The sequence below is a fragment of the Kogia breviceps genome, chromosome 2, assembly GCF_026419965.1.
Source record: "Kogia breviceps isolate mKogBre1 chromosome 2, mKogBre1 haplotype 1, whole genome shotgun sequence".
Taxonomy (NCBI): Eukaryota; Metazoa; Chordata; class Mammalia; order Artiodactyla; family Physeteridae; genus Kogia; species Kogia breviceps.
This window is the reverse complement of record NC_081311.1, coordinates 201379469-201396469: the sequence shown is the minus strand read 5'-3', so window position 1 is coordinate 201396469 and position 17001 is coordinate 201379469. Positions and strand designations below refer to the sequence as shown.

Genomic DNA, 17001 nt, shown 5'->3' with positions numbered 1-17001 from the left:
TGTCCCTCACTGTGAACCAGAGGTGGTGGAGTCAGGCCTTCTCTAGGGCCGCCTCCCGTGCAACCAGCCCACACTCATTAAGGTGCCCACCATGTGTCTTTGTAGCTTCTGCCATGGTCTGTCTGTCTTTCCTCCCAAGATGGTCGTTCTGTGTCTGCTGAGGAGGTTTCATTGGTAGCACACAGACAGAGAACTTAAAACTCCCAGATTTATCTGGGGGAGGGAGGAATGGGGGTGTCAGTGAAAGAATACAAAGTTTCAGTTTTGCAGGATGAGTAAGTCCTAGAGGTCTGCTGCGCCGCATGGTCCCTATAGCTCACGATGCTGTGTGGTGTACTTTAAGGTTTGCTGAGGGGGTAGACCGTGTCGTAGGTGTCTTATCACAAAATAATAATAATAATAAATAATGAAATTAAAGAAAAGAATCCTAGGTCTGCGTTGCTGCCCTGCGGGCATGATGTGAGCCAGCCACAGTGAGCACGCTGCCTGGAGCTGCTTCTCCTCTGGCTCAGCCGTGTGCAGTCCGCAGCCTACACAGTCCTTCCTGTCACCGGTTTGTGATGAGTTAGAGAACTCTTTCTTCTTTGTTGTTGTTCTTTTCTTTTTTTCTTCTTAATCCTTAATTTAAATTCATGTGCTACTTGAATTGCCTTTTAAAAAGTCCCCTGTGGCCTCCTGATTTCAGCTGGTGTCAGCAGTGGGATACCTGCGCTCCAAGAGCATCGTTCATCGGGACATCAAGGACGAGAACATCGTGATCGCTGAGGATTTTACAATCAAGCTCATAGACTTTGGCTCGGCTGCCTACCTGGAGAGGGGCAAGCTGTTCTATACCTTCTGTGGGACGATTGAGTACTGCGCGCCTGAAGTCCTCATGGGAAACCCGTACGTATCATGGGAGCTGCAGCCTGTTGTCACACCTGCCATCAGACCTGCTGGTGGTGGGGTTTTGGGGGAAAAATGGTTTCAGTTTGTGCCTCTTTGACGAGGGTGTTGAGTGATGAAGTATGTTTGGGAAATAAGTGGGCAGGCAGGCAGGAAAAGTAAGGTGGGTCAGGGAAGCTGGGGGATGGAGACAGAGGTTCAGTATATTATTTCCTCAACTTTTATGTTTGGAGTTTCATATAATTAAAAATTAAGAGAGAGCTTCTCTGGTGGTGCAGTGGTTAGGAATACGCCTGCCAATTCAGGGGACACAGGTTCGAGCCCTGGTCTGGGAAGATCCCACATGCCGCGGAGCAACTAGGCCCGTGAGCCGCAACTACTTAGCCTGCGCGTCTGGAGCTTGTGCTCCACAACAAGAGAGGCTGCGACAGTGAGAGGCCCGCGCACCGAAACTAGAGAAAGCCCTCACACAGAAACAAAGACCCAACACAGCCAATAAATAAATAAATAAATAAATAAATATATTTTTTAAAAAGTATATTAAAAAAAAAAGAGAGGGCTTCCCTGGTGGTGCAGTGGTTAGGAATACGCCTGCCAATGCAGGGGACATGGGTTCAATCCCTGGTCCAGGAAGATCCCACATGCCATGAAGCAACTAAGCCTGTGCGCCACAACTACTGAACCTGCGCTCTAGAGCCCGCGAGCCACAACTACTGAAGCTCACATGCCTAGAGTCCGTGCTCCGCAACAAGAGAAGCCACCGCAATGAGAAGCCCATGCACCGCAATGAAGAGTAGCCCCAGCTCAATAAAACTAGAGAAAGCCCGTGTGCAGCAATGAAGACCCAATGTAGCCAAAGATAAATAAATTTAAAAAAAAAAAGAAAAAAAAAAGTTAAGAGAAAGATAAAAAGAGTCCCAAAACTTGGGACTCTTCAAATGAATGGAGGATTTTTTTTTAGTTGGTTTATTTATTTTGATGACAATACTAGTAATCTAGTCCAATAATATATTGCTGGGCTGGCCATGTACGATATCAAGCAACAGAAAAAGTACTAATGCAGAGGGTCCAGGCTGAAGCTGGGTCCACTCCTGGCCAGAGGTGCTGTCGCTGACTGGCCCGGCATGTGTCAGCTCGGGGCGCGCCAAGCCTCTTGCTCTGGCTGAGAGGAGAAGCAGGGGTGCGGGCCGTGTTTACATCTCTGTGCCCCAGAAGCCTGTGAGCTGGAGGGGCCCAGCCTGGGCAGGGCCTGGTCTCAGGGAACTTGGGAGAGGAAAGGACACTGATGTAGCTCAGGTGCTGGTGGGCTTGCATGAAAACGGTGCTCAGTGTTTTTCCTGCGTATGCATGGATTTCTGTCTTGTCCACATGTAAACGGAGTGTGTCTGTACACATATGAAATGAAATCCAGTCAGATCCGGACCACAGGTATTATCCTGTACTACCTACATGTACTTTGGAGCTGTGTGGTTAGGACGTGTCTCTCCAGGAGGGCTTGTGGTTAGAGGGACAGACGCCAGAGCATCGCGGGGACCTTCACTGCCCGGTTCTACATCCCGTTCCTCCCTCTTGTTTTCATGTCCTTCTACTCCAGGGGCGGCAGATCCAGCCCCCACCTGTTCTCATAGCTACAGTCCTGTCGGCTCACGTAGTGTCTGTGGCTGCTTCTGTGCTGCCCTGGTGGACAGAGGCCACATGGCCCCAGCCTGAAATATTTACTGTTTGGTGCTTTATAGCAAAAGTTTGCTGACCCCTGTTCTAGTCTATTGGATTTTTCTCTTTAGCCTCCAAAATTCTTTTTTGTGTGTGTGTGTGTGTGTGTGTGTGTGTGTGTGTGTGTGTGTGTGTGTGTGTGTGTGTGTTACGCGGGCCTCTCACTGTTGCGGCTTCTCCCGTTGCGGAGCACAGGCCCCAGACGCGCAGGCTCAGTGGCCATGGCTCACGGGCCCAGCTGCTCCGCGGCATGTGGGATCTTCCCCGACCGGGGCACGAACCTGTGTCCCCTGCATCAGCAGGCGGATTCTCAACCACTGCGCCACCAGGGAAGCCCTAGCCTCCAAAATTCTTGAAATGTCTTTCTCCAAAACATAAATGGCACAAAACAAAAACTGCCAAATCTGATTTTCTGGCTGTAGCATTGTCTCATCCCCTCACTTCCCTGAGGTCTGTCCTCGTGGCCCCTCCCCGCCTGGCCCCTCTTCTCTCCTGGGGCCCAGCCCCCCGCCCCTACTGCCCGTTGGTTTTCCGTCTCCTGATGTCCCCAGGCTCTCTGCGGCCCCCTGGAAGGCAGAGGGCTCTGTCCTGGGCCCTCTTCTCACCAGTTCTCTCGGCCACCTTGTCTACATTCCTGTTCTGCTGCAAAGACGTTGCTGCCCAAGTCTCTTGGGGCCAGACTGTCCCCCTCCCCGAGCTCCAGACCCGAGGCACCACCGTGGTGGGCGGCACGGGGACTGGTGCGTGGGGGGCCGTCAGCCTGGCTCCCGGGCCCACCCAGCAGTGGCCTCGTCTCTTCTACGTGGAACCAAGGTGATATGTATTTTGCTGGTTTGCTGTGAGGATGAGGGTTAAACCAGGTACATGCCTTGCAGAGCGCCAGCATCTCACAGGTGCCCAGGAAATGGTGGATGGGATGCGGGTGTTTATAGCCACAGGCGCTAACAAAGAGCACCCAGGGAGCTGCTCCCTGAAGCCTGCTCCTCCAGCCGCCGGCGGCCTTCACTCCCTCTCTCCAGGCCCTTCTCACTCACTCTCCTCTGTCCTGCGCCTGGCACTCTGCCTGCGCTCCCGGGCCTTCTCTCCACCTCCTCCAGGAAGCCCCCGGGGAGGCACTCTGCTCTGCCCCCGTGCCATCTCCTGACTGTCTCTCAGCTGCCAAGTGGGGCTTTGCTTTTCCTCTCCCTCCGCAGCACGTGGCCGGCGCCTGGCTGGGGGCAGACGTGCCGGCGCTGAGGACGTGGTCGAGGAGTGTGGCGCGTCTCCCTGGAAGCCACTCTCGGGTGACTCGTGCGGGTGCCGGGCACACGTGCGGGGCCGGCCCTGTGCCCTGAGTGCTTTCTCTCCTTCCCGCAGTTACAAGGGGCCGGAGCTGGAGATGTGGTCAATGGGCGTCGCACTGTACACGCTGATCTTCGAGGAGAACCCCTTCTGCGAGCTGGAGGAGACCTTGGAGGCCGTGATAAACCCCCCGTACCTGGTGTCAGAAGGTGAGCTCACGCGGTGGCTTGGCGGACGGGCACCAGCGTTGCACCAGCTTCCCGTCTGCGAGAGCAGCGCACCCAGGTCCGGGCCCATAGCCCAGCTCTCTCTCTTTTCCATTCTTCTCGGACTTTGATCTGAACGTAAGGACGATTTGAATATGACTTTAAAACATCACAACTTTATTTTTAGGAGAGTTTCCCTTTGGACCATAGGGCCCTCTTCTGAAGCATGCGCACATGCTAGCAGTCTTTGAGCACGGCCGTGGCAGTGACTGTAAGGTCACCTGTGGGGGAGGGCAAAGGATGGACTCGGCCCCCCGGCCGCTCGTGTGCAACCTGGGGGTTTCCGTCCCACCTCGAGCTCCCGTGAGCCGGCTCCCCCAGGGCCATGGGCGGTGGTTTGCGTCTGCAGTGAGGACCGCCGGGCGGTAGGCCTGGAGTGGGGCACTCACGGCCCCTGCCTGGAGGTGCTCCTGGGAGCTGGGCCACGGGGTTCTGAGGTCTCTCAGACATGAGTGACACAGGGACATTCTGTGATGCCGGAGTGATCATTCATCGTTACAGGCAGTGAGGCGATGAGTGTCCTCGTGAATCAAGTCTGTGCCTTGGGTTCTTTGCTTAGGTTAGAAACCTGTGTCTCAGTCCGCTCAGGCTTCCATGACAGGACACCGCAGACTGGGGGCTTAAAGCACAGACATTTATTTCTCAGTCTGGAGGCTGAGAGGCCGAGATCAAGGTGCTGGCAGATGTGGTTCCTGGTGGGAGCTCTGTTCCTGGCTTGCAGACGGCTGCCTTTTCCTGTGTCCCCGTGTGGCAGAGAGAGGGAGAGAGCAGGCCCTCTCGTGTCTCTCCTGATAAGAGCACTGACACTGTCGCAGGGGCCCCTCCTCATGACCTTGTCTAGCCCTCGTCACCTCCCAGTCTGGGTAGGGGGGTGCACAGTTCAGTGCAGAGAAGCCTAGAAGAAGATTTGTAGAGCTTTGCCAACGTTCTGGATTCCACGGTACCATGGCTCTTGCAGCTCTGCCCACGGGGCTGCTCCGCAGGCTCTCCCACTTGGGACAGTGAGGCTTGGAGTGGCCCTGGCTGAGGTGACACTAAAAGGAAATGGGACCCAGATCCAGACTCAGGGCTGGGGGCTCTTCTCAGAGCTCGTGCTGCCTTCCTGTGGGGACTGACCTGGGGCTCCGCTGCCGGCCACCTCCCACCCCCGTCCTGTCACGTGATCCCCGTGTCCAGAGCTCTGCACCCCCAGAGTCCCTTAGAGCAGGCCCAGGTTAGGAGCTGCCACACTTGGCATGGTGAGCAAGATGGGGTCTCGAGCTCCAAGCTTTCCTTTCAGAGGCAACAGACATCTCCCACAGCCCCTCCTGAAGCCTTGCTGGGACCCCACATTCCAGAACCCTCAGAGTGCTGGTTAGAAGTGGGGATCCAGAGCCACCTCCTGTCCCGTCGGACCCAGGGCCTGCAGCTGTGAAATGCACTCCACCTGCCCCCAGCCTGGGCCCTGTGTCAGTCTTCTGGCCACACGCCTTTCTGTCCCCAGATCTCATGAACCTCATGTCTGGGCTGCTACAGCCTGTCCCCGAGCAGCGCACCACCTTGGAGAAGCTGGTGACAGACCCCTGGGTGACGCAGCCTGTGAACCTGGCTGACTATACCTGGGAAGAGGTGTGTCGACTAAACGAGCCAGGTGAGAGGCGAGGCCCGTGCCCCTCGGGGCTGAGGCGGTTCCCAGGCTGCTTCCCGGGTCTTGGGGGAGGGCGAGCTTCCTTCCTCTGTGCTGCCCTGGACATGAACGTCAGGGCCCAGAGCTGGCTTGTCGCCTGTGAGACAGACTCCAGAGGTCCCTCAACACCACCAGGGGCTTTGGAAAGTGGGTGAGTGCCCCCAGGAGCCCCTGACAAGGAGGAACCCGCAGCCGGGATTGAGGGCTGCGGCAGAGAATTTGAGAAGTGCAGCTGGCGGTGGTCTGAGCGGCCTGAAAGGGAGGATAAGGCCCAGACGAGGAGTGCGATGGTCTGGGGGGCCCCGGGGGCCCACAGCTGGGAGCGGCAGCCCCACGTGTCTGGTCCCCGCTGCTCAGAGTGGGCATTGTTTGTGGCTCTGGACGTAGAATCCCCGGCAACACAGCAGGGTCCAGGGAGTCTAGAACATCGCCAGTTGGGTTCCGAAGGGTTCCCCTGATGTCTTTTGCTCCTAAGAATTTCTCCAAAGAGAAGCAAAGTATTTTAGAATCTTGCTGTTGGCAGGTGACACTGTATCTTTTTCTTTCTTTAGAGAGCGTAGTTCTGTCCACGGTCGGCCTGGAGCTGGAGGGCAGGAGCCCAGGTGCAGTGGCTCGGGCCCCGGAGCCGCGCAGGGCTTCATGTGCGAGGGCAGAGAGGCCCCTAAGCGCCGGGAGACCCAGCTCCCTGCCGCTCTCCTTCACTCCGGAAGTCATGTTATATTCAGGCCCCTTCCATTCAGAGAAAGTAAGTTCTCAAGAATCAGGCCCAGTACACTGTGTAAAACCTCATAGGCAAGCTTGATAAATGTTACAACAGAAGCCAGGGATACTATATTGTTTTAGGGTTGTAAAATAGACTTGGAATTCATTTTTTTTCATGGCCTTGTAAAAAACATTCTAGTGTTCAATTGAGTTTTGTACTATTTTTTACTATTAAAAGGCTTCTAATTTGTGAAATCCCCAAAGGCATACAAAAGGTTTTTAACCCTCTTTCTACTTTTGTATATGTGCCTGTGTTTCTGCTTCCTGACTTGGTATATGCTCGTCTGATATGTGGAATGTGTAGTACCTGTTCACCAAATGACCAGACTATTTCATTAATTTATTTCCTTGAACGTTTTCCAAATTAAAGCAACTTTGTTAGTAAACAGTTACCCTGACTTGGACCATGTGAATTCTTCTACAGTGCTGGTAAGGGAAGTACTTCATTTCTTTATTTTTCCGTTTGTGCATCTCCACTTGCCACAGCTGGAGAGAGGTTCAGCCTTGGTCAGTTTGGGGGTCCCTCCTATGGGTGAGCCCAGGGCTCTGCAGCTTGCTTGGTCTAAGGAGACTAGAGGGTGTGGTGTTTCAGGCATTGCCCTTCTCCTTGTGCACAAGCTCGCCAGGGCCAGCCCACCATCCGTCTGTGCTCTACTCTCCACCCACAACACCCTCCCAGCACTCCCCAGCCAGTCCAGGCTCCCTCCGGACTATGTGGGGGGCGTCCAGCCCCGACTGTCCCTCTCCCACCCCCGTTCAGGCCCCAGTGCAGCTCTCACACACTCAGAAGGCCCTTCCCCTCTAGGCTCCAGTCCATCCCCCTCTGAAACAGAGTCAGCTAGCTCAGGCACAGGAAATCCAGCTTCTATTTTATATCTGTGTTAGAGGGGAGGGGGTGGTTGGTATCAGAGAGAAACCTTTCATTTTCCCCCTGCTCAAATAGCAGGAAGAAACCAAAACCAAGACACACACCCCCGCCCCCGCAACCCATGCCTTACGTTATCACTTTCTGCAGGTACCGAGGCTCCTGCCTGGAGCTCTAGGGAAGATGCTCAGGGGCCAGCCTGCCTCTAGTATGATCCTGTGTTCGGTTTCTAGTGTTCATTTAGGAAGCATGCAACTGTCGTGATATTTTCGGATGCTCAGATGACAGTTAATTTGATTCTCAACTACTGGGATGCACGATATTGCCTTCCCCTTCCTTTAGGAAGTGCTGCCCGAGTCTCCGTGACGTCTCAAGAGACTGACGAGGGAACTTCCTCCATCCGTCAGGGACAGTAAAGGCAGGGCTTTTAGAAGTGAATTTTTAAAGTGTGTAGTACGTTAGTGACATTTACTCTTCAGAATCAAATGAGTCTTGCGATGTTCAAAGACCTCTTCAAGAGTGGGGGAAAAAACCACAAATGTTTTCCTATGTAGTTTTTATGATGCTTTTAACACAAAAGAAGTTACGGACTGTTTTTTCAGACAGGTGTGCAATGGGCCGAGAATGCAAAGTTCCAGGTCTCCAAGAACTGTTACTTCTCTATAAGAAAACATAATTAAAACTCATCTGATTTGATGGCAGCAGAAAGTCTGAACACTCTGAGAGTGCTCTCTGCAGAAAGAGTCCAGATAGAAAAGTTTACAGCCTCCCTCTTCTTTGGCATAATCCTTCTGTAGAAAGATTTTTAGCATCCAGTCTGGTGCCTGGTCCAGAGCTCTATAAATTGTATCCATGCAAGAATCAAGTCCTTTTTTCGCAGTTCAGAAACAAGTAGATAAAACAAGAAGAAATGCTTATACACTAAGGCTTGGGCTTACAATTGGTGGAATTTAGGCAGCTGAGAAAGCACACCTTTTTATTTTTCACCACTATCCCCTTTTGAAAGATGGTTAGTCTCTATACCTGAACTGTTACAGGCCTATGTCCAAAATTTAAGAATGAATGCAAATTAGGCTGAAACATCACTGGATTTCATCCCAAGAGGAAACCAGACCTCTAGGCTGGGAGGACCCCCGCCTCCCCCCCTTTTTTTTTTTAACTGTAAAGACTTCTGGAGTTCCATTGGATACTTTAAACTTCTAGAATATGTGTGTGTGTATGTGTGTGGGGGGGTGTTTATCAAGAATTATCATTGGAGCTCACAAGAAGTAAGGGTGCTTGTCAAATAAGGATTGGTTGGGGTCTGAAATGGTTGCATGGTTATAAGGGGAGACCTTGAGACCAGAAGGTTGCAGCTGGCAGGTGCTGTTCTGAATAGGCTGGCGGTGTCCCTGGGTCTGGAACACTTCAAAGCTCACGTTCTCAGCGGTGCAGAGTGGCTGAGACCAGGTAGGTCCTCCATGGCCGCCAGACTCCATTTTGCATGCCTGAACCGATCGCTCCACTACCATTTCAACTTGTCACTAATATTCATATTGAATGCAGATTCCACACCAAATAACTTTATCTGGGACCGGCTCTCTTTTACTCAGACTGCCCGGTCTCTACCTCAACGTGAACGTGCTTTGGGAAAGACCCTGCTTTCTCCGGGGAGGTTACTGCTGGACCGCGGGGCGGTGGCCAGTTTGAGCGAGGTTATAGTTTCCTCTCACCTCCACTCTTAAGAGGAATTTTAAGGTAATGAGAAGCGAACGTATGGGGAAGGAGCTGTTCATTTGTTGCGCTGGCCCAGAGCTCTAGAAAGTGGAAACCCGGGCAGCGTAGGCACCAAGCAGAGAAGCCGCGGTCTCCGTGCCCACGGTGCCGGCGGGCGGCAAGCGGCGGGCGGCGCCAGGCCCCAGAAACCTGCCCAGCCCCGGACAGCTGCGGACAAGGGCTGGGCGGAACTGCTTCCCGCGCCTTCGCGCTGGCGAGGGGGAAGGCAGAAGCGACGGACCCGGAGGGCGGAAGCGACGGACCCGGAGGGCGGAAGCGGCGGACCCGGGAGACGGCTGCTTCCGGCGTCAGCGGAGTTGCCGCTGCCTTCGCGGGATGGCTGCGTTGGGTCGGCAGGTGAGGGGGAACCGCGAGCAGGGGCTCCTGGCGTGTCGTAGAGGCCGGCGCACACCGACCTGCTGCCGCACCCTGATCTGCGGTGCTCTCCGCTCCGTCAGTGCGGCTTTATCCCACTTTCCCCCCGCGGGCGCTGGGCCGACCCCGCGAGAGGACCCCAGACAGGGCGAGAGCGGGAGGCCGGAGCAGCGAGCTCCCGGGTGGACTTGAGTGGCTGGCGGGGGTGCGGCGGCCGAGGGCGCTGGGGAGGCTTTGGGACGGGCCGTGAAGGGCGGTTGAGTGCCTGGGGATGTGGGCCTCGTTCGTTACGCGCCAACCTGAACCCTGGAGAATTCTGAAGCCAACGGGAATTCTGTGTAGTTTGCCTGCAAGCTACCAGGATTTCTTTTGTGGAATGAATTTAAGTACGTGAATCTGGAGACTCGTGTGAGGTCCAGATTTTTCAGGTGTGGGTACCAAGTTGGACCCCCAGAGTTGGCACGGAAATTACTTTAAGCTTAAAGACATTTGAGATTCAGCAGCTACAGAAAGAAGCCTTCTTGGGGCGGCCCTTATCGCGCTAAAAGCAGAACCTTCTTTTTTTTTTTTTTTTTTTTTTTTTTTTTTTTTTGTGGTACGCGGGCCTCTCACTGTTGTGGCCTCTCCCGTTGCGGGGCACAGGCTCCGGACGCGCAGGCTCAGCGGCCATGGCTCACGGGCCCAGCCGCTCCGCGGCATGTGGGATCTTCCCGTACCGGGGCACGAACCCGTATCCCCTGCATCGGCAGGCGGATTCTCAACCACTGCGCCACCAGGGAAGCCCTAGCAGAACCTTCTGGGAGCGAGGGCGCCACAGATCCTTTCTTCTGGGGAGCTTTACGGCCATGAAGGGAAAAAAGAGGGAAGATCACGTGTATCTACATAAACAAACATTATCACAGACTTCCTGGGCTCCCATTTGTTCGCCTAGGAGCCCACCACCCATTTGCTCAAGTTAGCCCCTAACTCTAGCCATTTAGGGAACCAGCGCTTGTGAGCCACCATATGCATATAAATAAACTTATTTTTTTTCTGCCTGTTAATCTTTCAGTTAAATTTGCAGGCCCCCCCAAGCACTGAAAAGGTGGAGGAAACCCGCCCCCGCATACTTTACCTGGTGGCCTTGAAATAGTTCTCTTCTGTCCCTCCTTGTCCCTGTCTCTTCAGTTATAGCAGCAACAGCTTATCTTTGTGCTCCTGCAGTTCTCTGTTCTCTGTACGTGAACGTCCTTCTCTGTAGGCTTTTAAAGTTCAGGTATGACTTTGCGGATTGCTTATAAAAACTTATGTTTGTGTAGGGCCAAGGCACTAAATATGCTGCCTCAAAAATCCCAAGGTGTCCATTACGTGGGAGTGGTGAGGAATTAATTCCCTTTGGGGGCTGTGTCTTACAGGTCTTGCATTGGCACCGCCTGATCCCCCTCACCTGGTCCCTTATTGCTAGGCAGACTACTCAGCTTGGAGAACAGAAGAGGGTGACTGCTTTTTTGCTGCGTAAACTGACAACGATCTCCAGCGGGGGGGGCCTGGGGGAGTCACCCTTTGTTGAACCCCAGAAGTGCGCGCAAGAACCAGAGCACAGGACGGGGCTGACTCAGTGCCTCCTTGAGAAGCAGAGGATGGCTGTGGAGCGAGAGAAGATCGTCAGTTCCCTCCTGGACATGGGTTTCAGTGATGTCCATGTTAACGAACTGCTCAGTATACAGCCAGGTACCCACCCTCAGCAGTTACTGGACATCATTTCAGAATTAGTACTCCTGGGTCTGAATCCAGAGCCTGTTTGTGTGGCCTTAAAGAAAAGTCCTCAATTACTGACACTGCCTGTCATGCAAATGAAGAAGCGCTCCAGTTACCTGCGAAAGCTGGGGCTTCGAGAAGGTATGAGAAGGTGTAGATTTTATATATAGTGCCGAGGAGTCAGAGATGGGGAACAGATAGCCTGGTGAGGTGGATTTGGGGAGGTTTCTGGGGGAAAGGCCCTTGAGAGGAATGTGTGATTTGGCCCAGGCTCGTGTCTGGCGTGTTCACTGTAGGGGCTCTGGCATCTAGAACGGTGCGTTGGTTTATGTGCATGTATGTGCCCTTTGATGCTCAGGCTGTGGGGTGGGCTTAGTGCTTTGTGTCTGTGTGATGGGAAGCCAGAGAGACTTACGAAGTTCCCTGTAGAGGCTTGGATTCCAATCAGGTGTCTCGATTTACTGTGGAATGTGAGATCTGCCCAGATTCCTGGGACACTGGTGGAGTGAAGGCAAAAAGAACCACCATCCCCACCCCCACAGGATTTGCGCCCTGGGAGCCCTAGAAGTTCACTGGATCTCTTTACAGGCCTTCTGTGTGTGGGGGGCGTGAGCGTCTCCTAGGACCCCTGCCCTCTTTGACCAGAGGAATACCACTCTTTTGTTTATGCTTTACTCTTGCTGGTAGAATATTGTCGGGGGTGGGGGAGGGGAAGAAAAGGTTTGGGAATTCAGATTTCAGAGGATCTTTATGGCCTCCTTCTCTAGAAGATGAGCAAAAGATAGTGGCGTGTTTTTCTCTTAACAGATTACCTATCGCAGTATAATCTAAAAAGCCAAACTTAGCACCTTACATGCAGCGGTTATATCAATAAATTAACAAGCTCAGCGTGGCCTTAAGCTGCAAAGATGAAGACTAAAGTTCTGAAATTCATTCCTGACACGTTTTATCAAGACACCGACTGACTCACCTGTTAGGAAGATTTTAATTAACAGTTTAAATAAGTGGTTCTAAGTTTCTAGGTACTAAACTTTACTCAGTTACCTGTAGGAACACCATATGCCCTGATTTGCCTGGGAGAGTCTCAGTTTATACCAGTTACCGTAATGCAGTTACTAATAGGGACTCTGTCACTCAGAAGCACCTTAATGTGGATAAAATATATGGGCCTCCACTGACCAGGAGAGCATCAGTCTCTGTGCATCACGATTCTTGTTGTTACTATTACATTAGTTATTATTGCGGAACGCCTTTTCATTGAGTTCAGGCTCCTGGGTCTTAAGAATGTTGGTTGTGACTATTTCAAGGACTATTTTATTATAGAAGGAAACATGAACCCAAAGCCCTGACATGGGGGAAGCTACCATCCCATCTTACTGTCTGAGCTTTCCAGTAAATCCCTGTGAAAGTCTTTTCTAGGTGAGAAGGGCAAGAGGAGACCTAGAATATGAAGTAGGTGCCTTTGAGCTGTGAGGCCAGAAAGAGGCCTCTTGATACCAGGAGGGAGGGTTGGCTAGTCTGAGAAGTGAGAGGGAGTCAGTGGGGAGATGTGTCATTCCGGCCCATCCCACTTCCACGACGCTTCTGGGAAGACGTATCTGAAGCTGGCACTCCTTCTGTGGAGGAGAGGATCCTTGTTTATATTTTAAATGCTGGCTTGAATTGGGTGTGGTTGGCCACTTGGGCTTCTGGAATATCCTAAAATTATGTACTTGCCCTTTTTTACATTCTTCAGGGAAATTAAAGAGGGTGCTTTACTGTTGCCCTGAAATTTTCACCATGCGTCAGCGGGACATTGAGATCATCGTCAGGGTTCTCAAGGAGAAGTGCCTTTTCACGGTAAAGCAAGTCACCGAGATTTTGCACAGATGCCCCTCTGTTCTTCGGGAGGACCCTGGTGAACTGGAGTACAAATTCCAGGTGAGAATGACTGACGGCGTGATTAGTAACAGCAAGTTTTCGAGTGTAGTCAGGGTTAGCTGACTCGCTGGGGCGAGTGGATGAGGTGAAAGGCTTAGACCCTCTTTGCTTGCACCAGCCAAAGAGAGTTCGGTTTTGGTTCTTTCACTTCTTTACTACAGGTAAAACCTTTTTTGCAGCTTTTCTGCCATTAATAACGGATGACCCAGGCCTAGTCTTAGAATCCTAATGAGGCCTCTGCTTAGAATACTTAATTTAAAAATAGCTAGAACCTTCCTATCTTTAGAACCTATTTTGCATGTTGATCTTAGAAGCGTAATTGTGAAGGGTGTCCTAATCTTTTGGTAATAATTATGATGGCTTAGGTCAAATCCTAGATGTTTTCTGAATTTTTTGGCTATTTTTTCCATACTCATAGTTTTCCTTACCCCATGATGAAAAATAGTACTTAATTTCTCCCTCTAGCCCTTTATTTTCTGCTGCATTTTTCTCGATATGAATTTGAAAATGCTTTGAAAGCCGTCATGCAGGTGTCGGGATCATAGCGTTCTGCCATCGCTAGTGAGGCAGGTCTCTCCGACTGCTTTTGGACAGTTGAGCTCAGTGTGCCTTGGGAGCCTGCAAAGCTTTCTGCAGCTGCACTTCCTAACCACGCTGTGTCTCCAGTATGCCCATTTCAGGATGGGGATTAAACATGTGGACGTGGTGAAGACCGACTTCCTGCAGTACTCCATGACCAAGACCAGGGAGAGGCACGTGTTCCTGGAGCGTCTGGGCCGGTACCAGACCCCCGACAAGAAGGGGCAGACGCTGGTCCCCAACCCTTTACTCAAGGACATCCTCAGGGTTTCGGAAGCCGAGTTTCTGGCCAAGACAGCCTGTTCTTCTGCTGAGGAGTTTGAGGTTTTTAAGAAACTTGTGGCCCGGGAGGAGGAGGAGTCTGAGGGCCGAATGGCTGATGCCGAAAGTCTGGAGGAGGAGGAGGAGGAGGAGCCGGAGGAAGGGGAGGAGCAGGAGCTGTGATGGACGGACTGGAGTGAAAAGAGCCCGGAGAGATCAGAGGAGAGTTTAATTTTCTCAGAGCTTTTGGGAACTTCACTTGGATCTTCTCAGGTTATTTTTCATTCTCAAACTGGTCTTTTGATGAACAATTAATTGGAAATCACCTGAGAAGTAGACTAAGAGGCAGATGCATTGGTTTGATCTGCCGTCAGGTTCTGGGGGGGAGGGCCCTGTTCCATCCTGAATAAAAGGCTGACTTGGAGCCTCTAGAATCGGGGTGGGGGCTCAACACATCGACATTTGGTCTTACTTTTTGTCTCCCATCTGTGTTGGTGACAGTCCCGTGACAGTGGGGGATGTTTCTTCTGGTTCAGGAGTCATTTTACATCCTTCTCGTGACAAAGAGTTCTGAGAAGACAGTGAGCTTTTAGGATATCACAGCACTTTATTTTATGAAAACAAGGAGCAGGTTTTCCACAAAAATACTCAGGTTTTTAGTTCAAAAATATCTTAGGGTTTCGTAATTGCAGTCATCGTACAGCAGAGTAAAAGGAAGTTGAGTAGTGATGTATGGTTTTGTTCTGCACAGCTTCTTAACACCAGCAACGCGTGGGGGCGCTTTTTGCATCTTTGTGAAGAGCCGGCCCTGACTCTGACCGCGGGCGGAATTTGCTTTCACGCCAGCTCAGGCCCAGGGGGTTGCGTCCAGGCCTGACGCCTCTGGCGTCCATGGAGTTCTGACCTGGAGCCAGGGCCACAGGTCTGGGCTTGGTTTCATTTCGGGGAGCTCTCCGTGACACCAGAGGTGGTGGAAGGCCCCTTGGGGAGGCCAGTGGGTCTGAGGAGTGACTTGAAGAGTTGGGGTTGGGGAATGGACTTGGATATAAGCCAGGGGTCATCTCTGAGGTAGAGGTACAGCCCTGATGGCGTGAGCTCTGTGAGGGGTGGGAAGACGGGTGATTCCTAGAAGGTTCTGGATATTCCTTTCTTGCGGGGAGCTGGCACAGGATTGATGCTGCAGAAGACCTTTTTGGTGACGTGCTCCAAACTCAGGTCTTTACAGCATTTTAACAGCTACACGTGAGACTCCTGGTGCTTGGCCTTGTTTTTCTCACAGAGACCACATAAATCCTGTGAGGTAGCGGTTCTCACCGGGGGGTGATCTTGACACTAGGGAACACCTAGCAACATCTGGGGACATTTCCCATCTGGTTGTTAGGACCAGGGGGGTGTGCAGCTGGGGTCGAGTGGGGTCGAGTGGGTTGAGGCCAGGGCTGCTGCTAAACATCCTACAGTCACAGGACAGGCCCACGACAGGGAGAGCCAGCCCAAAGATCAGCAGTGCCGAGGCTCAGACACCGCTCTAAGGCCTCGTTTAGCAAAATACGACTGTGTTGATTCGTGAGGACTTAAGATTTTAAATGGGCTTACATTTGTTTCTCTTTTATTTAAAGTAAATAGCTGATTTTTTAAGAGAGTTCCTTTCTCGTCTGTACTGGGATTCTGTTGGTAGATTTGAGCTGCATTTACTGAGGTGTAGATGCTTCTGCTTTCTCCAGGCTCATATTCGAGCATGACTGCAAAGAGAAAGACATCGTTTTGCAAAAGAACAGTAGCTCAGCGAGTCCCTCCACACGTGAGTCCGACATCGGTGGCCGTCGTTGGCCAGTGGCAGGAGCTGCAGCCCAGGGAAGGTGCTGGAGGTTGGCTGACGCCGGGTGGAGCCCGTGCCTGTTGGTGTGGCCGGTGGGTGAGCAGCAGGGCGCCGCGCAGCTTTCCTCGTTCGCAGCCGTGTCAGTCCTTGTGCAGGGGGAAAAGGGAGGGTTGGCTTTACTGTCTTTCTTGGCCAGTGGCAGAATCATTTGAAAGTAAAGAGATTTCGTCTTTCATTGACTCTTGCGTTCTGTGGCCTCCGGGTGGCCGGCACCATCCGGGACCCTAGGGTGTTGCTCTTGTGCTCCCCGGTCGGGACGACCAGAATCTTAAACCTCAGCTCCGTTACGTGGTTAGTCGATCCAAGTTTTGATTAACACAAGGCTAACTCGGCAACTCAGGATTGCTCCTTTCATTTCGACACAGAAATGTGTATGCCCCTGACACTTTTTTGATTCCATTTTTGCTGATTTTGGGGGGTGGACCTTGAGTATCTCCAAGGAAGACGTTAGAGTTTTAAGAAGGAGCCGTGTGGAAAAAAGCAGTGGCTCATTTGTAATGGTTCAAAGATGAATTATAATTCCTTTAGCATCAGGAAGTCTTTTACTAGATGTTTAACTTATGAAACATCAAAGTGGGTTAATCATAAGAAAACACAGCACCAAGCTCAGGATTCAGTAGACTGTTTCTTGTAGAAACAAGGGCTTCTAAGCTAAAGACTGGAACACGTTACGCTTGCCTCGTGGCTGAGGGGCTTGAGGTTATTAACATGGTAGTAGAGGGTTTCGTCTTCTTTCCAGTGATATCACTTGATCTTGCTGTTTGCTCGTGATGCCATAGCTTACACAGATGCACAGTGACAGGTCCCAGTGCCACGGCACAGGTCAGCAGTACGTGTTTATGAATGTGGTTTTCTCTCGATTCTCCCAGTGTCCGAGCCCCTGGACTGCAATCAGCCGTCTTCTCCAGGTGGGCCTTGGAGACTGGGGCCCTGGAGACTTCTGGAGTACAGTAGAGACTTTTCGAAATGACTATTCCTCCTTGCTGAAAATGACAGAATGCATAATACACAGACATATGCACACAAAACTTTAATAAAAATAAAAAGCCTAAAATAGAAC

General features: G+C 51.9%; 2 protein-coding genes across 7 annotated transcripts in view; both read left to right on the top strand.

The window, feature by feature from the left end:
* PASK (PAS domain containing serine/threonine kinase) overlaps positions 1 to 6965 on the top strand; it is a 39029-nt gene extending 32064 nt beyond the window's left edge. For 3 of the 5 annotated variants that reach the window (XM_059053712.2, XM_067027364.1, XM_067027365.1), the window contains exons 15-18: positions 686 to 885; positions 3955 to 4088; positions 5629 to 5775; positions 6363 to 6965. In XM_059053712.2, coding sequence (XP_058909695.1) covers positions 686 to 885; positions 3955 to 4088; positions 5629 to 5775; positions 6363 to 6613 — 732 coding nt within the window. In that variant the 3' untranslated portion in view covers positions 6614 to 6965. Of the gene's footprint in view, positions 1 to 685; positions 886 to 1190; positions 1368 to 3149; positions 3924 to 3954; positions 4089 to 5628; positions 5776 to 6362 lie in introns of those variants that run through there. The other 2 variants (XM_067027366.1, XM_067027367.1) reach the window with 2 other exon arrangements.
* Positions 6966 to 7591: 626 nt separating this feature from the next.
* MTERF4 (mitochondrial transcription termination factor 4) lies at positions 7592 to 17000 on the top strand. Of its 2 annotated transcripts, none has more exons than XM_067027368.1 (4): positions 7592 to 9550; positions 10963 to 11446; positions 13041 to 13225; positions 13745 to 17000. In XM_067027368.1, exons 1-4 carry the CDS (start codon positions 9530 to 9532, stop codon positions 14246 to 14248), a joined length of 1194 nt encoding a protein of 397 aa, XP_066883469.1. In that variant the 5' UTR covers positions 7592 to 9529; the 3' UTR covers positions 14249 to 17000. The 2 variants fall into 2 exon arrangements, with proteins under 2 accessions (XP_066883469.1, XP_058909723.1); XM_059053740.2 differs by having other exon boundaries at positions 7746 to 9550; positions 13892 to 14524.
* The last annotated feature ends 1 nt before the right edge of the window (position 17001 follows it).

What these genes read in the sequence shown, in the direction of transcription:
- MTERF4 (XM_067027368.1), top strand. Translation starts at nt 9,530, where the DNA reads ATGGCTGCGTTGGGTCGGCAG. An exon ending in TGGCTGCGTTGGGTCGGCAG is followed by an intron (nt 9,551 to 10,962) that starts GTGAGGGGGAAC and finishes TGTGTCTTACAG; the next exon opens with GTCTTGCATTGGCACCGCCT. An exon ending in AACTGGAGTACAAATTCCAG is followed by an intron (nt 13,226 to 13,744) that starts GTGAGAATGACT and finishes ATGCTTTGAAAG; the next exon opens with CCGTCATGCAGGTGTCGGGA.